The 8912-nt window shown below is 49.5% G+C and overlaps 1 protein-coding gene across 1 annotated transcript; it reads left to right on the top strand.

Annotated features, from left to right (window-relative positions):
- Window positions 1–1555: 1555 nt before the first annotated feature.
- On the top strand, window positions 1556–8509 carry LOC101109214 (cytochrome P450 1A2). The gene is made up of 7 exons (XM_027957184.3): window positions 1556–1604; window positions 2721–3560; window positions 4366–4486; window positions 4937–5026; window positions 5295–5418; window positions 6995–7081; window positions 7792–8509. The coding sequence occupies exons 2-7, from the start codon at window positions 2730–2732 to the stop codon at window positions 8087–8089; spliced, it is 1551 nt and encodes a 516-aa protein (XP_027812985.1). The 5' UTR covers window positions 1556–1604; window positions 2721–2729; the 3' UTR covers window positions 8090–8509.
- Window positions 8510–8912: the final 403 nt, after the last annotated feature.

The following is an 8912-nucleotide window of genomic DNA, read 5'->3' as shown; positions in this document are numbered from 1 at the left end:
TAATCTCCTAGGAATTTTTCTAAAATATTCTCCCACCTAATCATACTAGGCTTATACCTAAGAAAATTAACATTAATTCCATAATATCATCTAATCTCCAATCCTTGTCCATATGTCTTCAGTTGTTCCCCTAATGTCTTTTGTGGCTTAAAAAAAAATTTTTTTTTAATCCAAGGTCCAACCAAGCTTCACATACTGCATTTGGTAGTTGTGTCGCTTTAGTCTCTTTGCTCTAGAAAATGCCCCTGTCTTCCTTTTTTCTTTTCTTAATGAAATCCACCACTTTGAAGAGTCCAAGCTAGTTGCTGTGGAGAAGAGCTCACAGCATGAATTTTCTTCATCCACTTTTACCATCTCTCACCAAGAGGGAGGAGGCTGAGGAAGCCTCCCTTTAGAACATGTGATCCTCATCATCTCTTGTTTTCAGATTAAGGACCCAGCCTGGAATTCAGAGGTGGCCAGAACATTGTCGTTCAGCTGCTAAGTCACGTCAGATGCGTTGTGAACCCACGGACTGCAGCCTGCCAGGCTTCCCTGTCCTTCACTGTCCCCTGGAGCTTGCTCAAACTCATGTTCATTGAGTTGGTGATGTCATCCAACCATCTCATCCTCTGTCATCACCTTCTCCTCTGCCCTCAATCTTTCCCAGTATCAAGGTCTTTTCCAATGAGTTGGCTCTTCACATCAGGTGGCCAAAGTATTGCAGCTTCAGCTTCAGCATCAGTCTTCCAATGAATATTCAGAGTTGATTTCCTTTAGGATTGACTTGTTTGATCTCCTTGCTGTCCAAGGGACTCTCAAGAGTCTTCTCCAATACCACAGCTTAAAAGCATCAATTATTCAGTGCTCAGTTTTCTTTATAGTCCAATTCTCACATCCATACATGACTACCGGAAAAACCATAGCCTTGACTAGATTGACTTTTGTTGGCAAAGTGATGTCTCTGCTTTTGAATATGCTGTCTACGTTTGTCATTGCTTTTCTTCCAAGGAGCAAGTGTCTTTTAATTTCATGGCTGCAGTCACCATCTGCAGTGATTTTAGAGCCTAAGAAAATAAAATCTGCCTGTTTCCATTGTTTCCCCATCTGTTTGCCATGAAGTGATGGCCAGAACATGCCTATTCTTTATTTGGTTTCACAGGTTGTTGGAGGGGCATTACAGGAGCCTACCCTGCTGATAAGCCTGGATGGAGTGCCCAGGCAGGGGACTTCCTCATGGGGGCAATGGGAAAGTGATCTGGACTAGCCCAGAGGGCTTTCACTCCTAGCTCCCTGTCCTGCCCATGTGAGAAGGAAGCATTCCCTCCTGACTAGATCCTGAGAGAAGCTGGATCTTCCTCCCCAGGGACATAGCACCTATGTCTACAGACATAGGTGCTATGGAAGAGCTGCCTCTGGGCCCTGGGGGGTAGGTGGAGCTGGGTTTTGTGGCCCAAGGCCAAGAGCTAATCCTTTCAACTTTTTTCGGCCACTTTGCTATCAGGTGACCAGGACGGCAGGGCCAATCTGATAGTGGTGCTGTTTATAAAAGTCCCCTCAGCTGCGGCCAGAAGCTCTGGATCAGCCCCCACAATCCTGCTGACCTCCAGCACCTGCCTCTACAGGTACATTTTGTGGGCCCCTTTCTTAGCCCTTGGGATCCCCCGATATATATCCGGGGAATCACTGGAAATGGAGGGATGCAGGGACCCTGGGTTAGGTGTAGGAAGCCTGAGTTCTAGTTCTTGCTGCCCAGTTCCAGACTTCAGTTTCCCCAGTTGTAAATGAGAAGCTTAGACTGGGCCTATCTAGGGACCCTTAGTGTGACGAGTGGACAGGTGGGTAGGGCTCTTCACCTGGCATGAGGATAGCCCTGGCCCGGCTGCAGCCCAGCTCAGCCTTCAAGACTGTGAGGGGAGGATTTCCCTGGTGGTCCAGTGGTTAAGAATCCTCCTTGCAATGCAGGAGATGCAGGTTCAGTCCCTGGTCGGGGAGCTAAGCTCCCACACGCTACAGAGCAATGAAGTCCACGCACTACAACTAAGACCCAAAGCAGCCAAATAAATAAATATTTAAAAGCAGTGAGAGATGTGAGAGACTTCCCTGGTGGTCCAGGGGTTAGGTCTCTCCATTTCCGCTCCAGGAGGCACAGTTCAATCCCTAGTCTGGAAACTGAGATTCCCACGTAATGAGCTGCACAGCCAAAAAAATAAAAATAAAAAGACTGAGAGAATGAGGATTTGCCCTCTTTTTTGGGTCTTAATAAGGAATGGCCTAGGGAAGAGGGCATCAAAAGCCATTTGCATGAGCCCTGGGATCTTGGTCTCATCAGTGTTGCGAAGAGGGGAGCAGCTCCCTGTTCCCAGGGTATGAGGAGGCACCCTTTGGCACAAGGCCCAGCATACACCCTGCACTGGGGTTCACAAGAGTGCTTTCCCATTTTGAAGTGATCACTTCAGCCTCAGAATTGGAAGCAGGTGATGGGCAGAGGGGAGGGCCAGGGCTGGGAGTTCAGACACTCACATTGGGAATCTCAGGGCTCCTTTCCAGGCCTCAGATTCTGTGATGCACTGTGGATGAGGTCCTGGGATGCAGGACCTATGTAATTTAGTGGATGTAGCTCCGTCTTGCTCAGTCTGTCTGGCTGGGAACCAAGGACAGAATGTGGGCAAGTGCTTATTGACTGAATAAGCAAGTGAATGAATGGCTCCATCTCGCCCCTCCTTCCTCTTCCCCTGCAGTGGGTACAGATGGCACTGTCCCAGCCCAGTCCCTTCTCAGCCATGGAGCTTCTCCTGGCCTCTGCCGTCTTCTGCCTGGTATTCTGGGTGGTCAGGACCTGGCGGCCTCGGGTCCCTCAAGGCCTGAAGAGTCCACCAGAGCCCTGGGGCTGGCCCCTGCTCGGGCACGTGCTGACCTTGGGGAAGAACCCACACGTGGTCCTGTCGCAGCTGAGCCAGCGCTATGGGGACGTGCTGCAGATCCGCATTGGCTGCACACCCGTGCTGGTGCTCAGCGGCCTGGACACCATCCGGCAGGCCCTGGTGCGGCAGGGCGATGATTTCAAGGGCCGGCCCGACCTCTACAGCTTCACTTTGATCACTGACGGCCAGAGCATGACCTTCAACCCAGACTCTGGACCGGTGTGGGCTGCCCGGCGACGCCTGGCCCAGAATGCTCTCAACACCTTCTCCGTGGCCTCAGACCCATCTTCCTCCTCCTCCTGCTACCTGGAGGATCATGTGAGCAAGGAGGCTGAGGCCCTCCTGGGCAAGTTCCAGGAGCTGATGTCAGGGCCTGGGCACTTCGACCCCTATGGCCACGTGGTGGCATCGGTGGCCAATGTCATCGGTGCCATGTGCTTCGGGCAGCACTTCCCCCAGAGCAGTAAGGAGATGCTCAGTGTGGTGGAGAGCAGCCATGATTTCGTGGAATCCGCCATCTCTGGGAATCCTGTGGACTTCTTCCCCATCCTTAAATACCTGCCCAACCCGGGTCTGCAAAGGTTCAAGAGCTTCAACCAGAGGTTCCTGCAGTTCGTGCGGAAAACAGTCCAGGAGCACTACCAGGACTTTGACAAGGTGAGCCCAGGGTGCAGGTGGTATGAGGGCACCCTAGAGTCTGGGTGTGGCCCCACTCCCCCAGCACCAAGGCACCCACACAGCTGGGGTGTGGCCAAGGCCCAGGAAGTCTCTGGGACACCTCGGACCAGCTGTGTGACCTGGGGCCAGTCTCTCTCCCTCTCTGGCCTCAGTTTCCTTGGGCCTACAGCAGCCTTCTCAGGGTTGCTCAAAGCCCCAGAGAGGTAACCCCGTGCATGGGGCCCTGGCAGAGCCCACAATGCGGAGTGCTGTTATTAGGAGAAGACTTTTGTTTTATAGGAACCTGAACTCTGACAGAGGCTAATTCCCAGCTCACATGTCACTTAGCTTCCCTGTACTCACACCAACCTCCTCCTGTGAAACTGGACCCCTGGAGTTATTGAGAGGAAGGGTCAATGGAGTATGAAATGATACTTTAAGCCCTACCTAGGGCTGCTACTGAGCTTCCCAGGTGGTGCTAGTGATAAAGAACCCTCCTGCCAAGGCAGGAGACATGAGCTCAGTCCCTGGGTCGGGAAGATTCCCTGGAGGAGGGCATGGCAACCCACTCCAGTTTTCTTGTCTGGAGAATCCCATGGACAGAGGAGCCTGGCAGGCTGCAGTCCATAGGGTCAGAGTTGGACACGACTGAAGCGACAGCACACACAGGGGGCTACTACCAGCTGCTGTGTGAGCTCAACTTCCTGCCCAGAGGCCAGCAGCTGGGGCCGTAAGGGATGGGACGAGGGGCTCCAGCCTTCCACCCCAGGAGTGCTGGGGTGACCCTAAACTTATGCCCCCTCAGAACAGCGTCCAGGACATCGTAGGCGCCCTGTTCAAGCACAGTGAGGATAACTCCCAAGCCAGCAGTCGCCTCATCTCCCAGGAGAAGACTGTCAACCTTGTTAACGACCTCTTTGGGGCCGGTAGGAGCCAGACCCTTGCCCCTCCATCCCTCAGTGCCTGCTACTCACCCACAGCCTTGCCTAGCCCTGGGGTCCATCAGATAACCCATCAACCACAAGTCAGGTGGTACAGGCCCAGGCTCAAAGTTTGAGCCCAGGAGGTACCACCAACTCCCAGTGAAAACCCAGCCAAGTCCCTCTCCTCCTCTGGGTCAGTTTCCCCTTCTAAACGATAAAGGCTTCTTTGGTCTATAAGTCTGGGCCCTTGTAATCCCTGCAGCTAAACTTAAAAGCAGTTACTCAAGTTTGTGCAGAGGAGACTCTGCCTCAGCCCTTGGAAAAGTCAAGGTGAGGATCTTCGGGGAAGGAAGCAGAGAAAGACATGCTTAGTAATACATGGTGGGTGCTTGGTAAATACTGCCTCCTCACTCTTGTCTTCCTTTCTTCCTCACCGTGCCCCGTGTTGTCCAGGGTTTGACACCATCACAACAGCCATCTCCTGGAGCCTTATGTACATTGTGACAAATCCTAAGATACAGAGAAAGATCCAGGAGGAGCTGGGTATGTGGTGTCCCCCAGCCCTCTGGTGAAGGGAAGCCTTGGGGTCCAAGGTCCTCTGTTCAATCTACATATAGCTGTTATGTGTCTACTAAGCCCTGGGCATGCGGTGGTGCCCACCCTTGCCTAGAAGATACTGGAGGGTCACTGGCTCTCAGACCTGTAAACTTACATAGGACCATGTAGGGTGATGCCTGGTATGAATGGGGACGCAGGTGCCGTGGAGCAGGGGAGACAGCCCCTAAGCCTTGTCTGTCCTCCGTGCTTGTAGACAGAGTGATTGGCAGGGCACGGCGGCCCCGGCTCTCCGACAGACCCCAGCTGCCCTATTTGGAGGCCTTCATCCTGGAGACCTTCCGACACTCCTCCTTTGTCCCCTTCACCATCCCACACAGGTGAGGCCTGCTTCTTCCGCCCTCACACCCCTGAAGTCTTTTCCCTCTTTTCCCTCCTGCTTCTCAGCCCTGGCCCTGGTCAGACCTTGGCATCTCCTTCCTGTCCATGCCACCAGATTCCTCCCAGACCTTGGCCTCTACTCTGCCCCCATCCAGTCCAAACATGGTCAAAATACCCAGGTGTCAGAAGAAAACCAAACTCTGACCTCAGCTCTCATTCACCTCTACTCACATTCCCTCCTTCGTATGCTCAACCCAGCCAGGCTGGCCTAACCACCCCTCACGAACATGAACTGGCCAGCCTCCAATTTTGCTTCTGCTGGAGGTTCTGCTGGAATACCTTGTACCCTCCTCTCTGGCTACCAGAATCCTATCTTATCCTATTCTGGCACGAACTTCCCATCCCCTAGAAGCCTTTCTTGACTCGTCCAGCTGGCATAACTTCATTCTGATATTTTGTAGGACTTAGAGCCATTTGTCCTATAGGATTAGGTCCTGGGATGTTAAGAATGTCCAGAGAGTTAGCAAGCACTTACTTCAGCCCATACGTTGGTCTAGTTATTCCCAGAGGAAGAGGCCTAACTCCTCAGCCAGACTGGGAACTCCCCAGGACTGGCCCAGACTCCCTGCTATTTAGCTCCGGAGAATGGCCAAGAGTAGAGTTGGCTACAGACAGAAGTTTAATAAACATTTGCTGAAGAACAGGATCTGAGAAAGGGGAAGAACCATTTCAACCCTTCTTTGCTCCCGATATTCCCTCCTAGTGTACAGTGGGGAGACCATGGTGGGCAGGCTAATGGAGCAGGGTGGAGGTAGGCGCAGGAACCTCCTGAGGTGGGGGAGGGAGCCTTCATCCTGGAGACCTTCCGACTCTTCTCCTTTGTCCCCTTCACCACCCCCACAGGTGAGGACTGCGTGTTCAGCCCTCCCACCCCTGTAGTCTTTGCCATGTTTTGTCCCCTGCTTCTGGAGAGAGAAATTAGGAGTTTGGGATTAACATATATACAACTATTATATATATAATGGATAATAACAACAAGGACATACTATATGGTATATTCAATATCTTCTAATAACCTATCATGGAAAAGAATCTGAAAAAGAATTCATGTATATCAGTTTACAATGTTGTATTAGTTTTGGATGTGATTTGTTTCAGCAAAGTTTCAGCAAACTTTGAAACAAACAAACTAATTTGTTTCAGTTAGTTTCAGCAAGGCGATCCAGTTTTACAGATAAAATTAGGAGTTGGGGATTCAATTTTACAGATAAATTGAATCACTTTGTTGTACATTTGAAACTAATACAACATTGTAAATTAGCTATCTGTCAAGTTTTGGACTTCCTCAGTGATCCAGGGGTTAAGACTCTGCCTTCCAGGGCAGGGGATGTGGGCTCAATCCCTGGTTGGGGAGATAAAGTTCCACATGCCACAGGCATGGGGCCAAAAAAAAGTTTTTAAAAGACGCCAATAATTATATGTCAGTTTTTCTTAATGATTAAAAAAGAAACCCTCCCAGAGACACACCTCAATTTTCCAGCCCCTGAACCTGACAAAGCCCTCTTCCCTCCTTAGCACAACAAGGGATACAACACTGAATGGCTTCTTCATACCCAAGGAACGCTGTGTCTTCATAAACCAGTGGCAGGTCAATCATGACCCGTGAGTACACGTCCCCCACTGAAAAATGTGTGATATTCAGCAGTCAGGAAAGCTGTTTGTCCCCCTAGGAACTGGTTGCACAATAAAGGAATGGGGCCTCGATTGCTAGTTAGCCTGCTCCAAGGAATAAAATGTAGGTCCAGGTTTCTCAAACTTTAGTGCATTGACTAGGAAGTTGGTTATAGATTATGGCACTCTGTACCCCAACATTCTCCATCAGGTGGTAAGGTGGAGTACCTCAGGTGATTCTGATTTGAATGACTTAGGGACTTCTTTGGATAATCCCACTATAGTCTATAAGTAGAAGAATCATATAATTTACCATCCAAACTAGGGCCCTTCTGAGTGTAAAAAAAGATGCTATCGATAATTACTACAAAACCATAAGCATAAACGAGGATGGACCATTGGTCCCCCTTACGTATTGAGTAGGATAGAGACGGACAGATGTTCCTTCTTTTAACATCTTTTAGTTAAAGTATGATTTCTTTAAAATAGCAAGTTACTATTAAAAAGCACTATTTCCAAGGCTGGTGATTTTAGAGCGAGCTATGTAAAGAAACAAGTATCAGAAAACAGTTTGGCTCCTTTCTCCACTCTCGATTCATTGCTCTATTAGATAGATCTAACACAGAAGTCCCGCCCACCAGGCCTTTCACCTGAAGGGTCTCCCCAACCCAGAGATTCCACTTCCTCTGTTCATCTTGCAGGAAGCTGTGGGGGGACCCATCTGAGTTCCGGCCAGAGAGATTCCTCACGTCTGATGGCACCGCCATTGATAAGTTCGCAAGCGAGAAAGTGTTACTCTTCAGCATGGGCAAGCGCCGGTGCATAGGGGAGGTCATGGCCAGGTGGGAGGTCTTCCTCTTCCTGGCCATCTTGCTGCAGCGGCTGGAGTTCAGCGTGCCAGCAGGTGTGAAAGTGGACCTAACCCCCAACTATGGGCTGACCATGAAGCACCCCCGCTGTGAGCATGTGCAGGCACGGCTCCGCTTCCCCACCAAGTGAAGAAGTTGCTGGCCTTCTGAGGCAGAGGGAAGGGAAGGGTGGCGGTCATTGAGGAAGCCTCGTTTCTTTTCCTCTCTTTCTTTTTAACTAACAGCTATATATACCATACAATTGTAGGCCAACTATACTTCAAAAAATAAACAACCTCATAGAAACAGAGATTAGGTTTGTGATTACAGTGAGAGGGAAAATTTGAATGAAGGTGGTCAAAAGGCACAAATTTCCAGTTATAAGATAAATAAGTACTAGAAATGTGATATATAATGTGATTAATGTAATTAACACTACTGTACATTATATATGAAAGTTGTTGAGAGTAAATCCTAAAAGTTCTCATCACAAGAAATAATTTTTTTCTATTTCTTTAATTTTGTATCTATTCAAGATGATAGATGTTCAGTAAACTTATTGTGATAATCATCTCATGATGCTTATAAGTCCATCATTCTGCTGTACACCTTAAACTTATAGAACGCTATACATCAGTCATATCTCAACAAAACTAAAAAAAGAAGAGGGCAGAAGAAGTGGATAGACAGTCCTCTGAAGAAGATATGCAAAGGGACAAGTACATGAAAAAATACTCAGCATTATTAGTTACTGCATGCATGTGTCCAATTCTGTGTGACCACAACGACTGCAGCCTGCCAGTCTCCTCGGTCCATGCAATTCTCCAGGCAAGAATACTGGGGTGGGTTGCCATGCCCTCCTACAGGGGACCTTCTCAATCCAGGGACCAAACCCATGTCTCTTATGTCTAACCCACATTGGCAGGTGGGTTCTTTACCATTAGCGCCACCTGGGAAGCCCTATTAGTTATTGG

Source organism: Ovis aries, chromosome 18 (assembly GCF_016772045.2).
Source record: "Ovis aries strain OAR_USU_Benz2616 breed Rambouillet chromosome 18, ARS-UI_Ramb_v3.0, whole genome shotgun sequence".
Lineage (NCBI taxonomy): Eukaryota > Metazoa > Chordata > Mammalia > Artiodactyla > Bovidae > Ovis > Ovis aries.
Note: the sequence above shows the minus strand (reverse complement) of the source record. Positions and strands in the feature narration are given on the sequence as shown.

Bases quoted from the DNA above. Each gene is read 5' to 3' on its own strand.
- LOC101109214 (XM_027957184.3), top strand. From the start codon at position 2,730: ATGGCACTGTCCCAGCCCAGTCCCTTCTCAGCCATGGAGCTTCTCCTG. The intron at 3,561-4,365 runs GTGAGCCCAGGG...ATGCCCCCTCAG, and splicing joins ACTACCAGGACTTTGACAAG to AACAGCGTCCAGGACATCGT. The intron at 4,487-4,936 runs GTAGGAGCCAGA...CGTGTTGTCCAG, and splicing joins TAACGACCTCTTTGGGGCCG to GGTTTGACACCATCACAACA.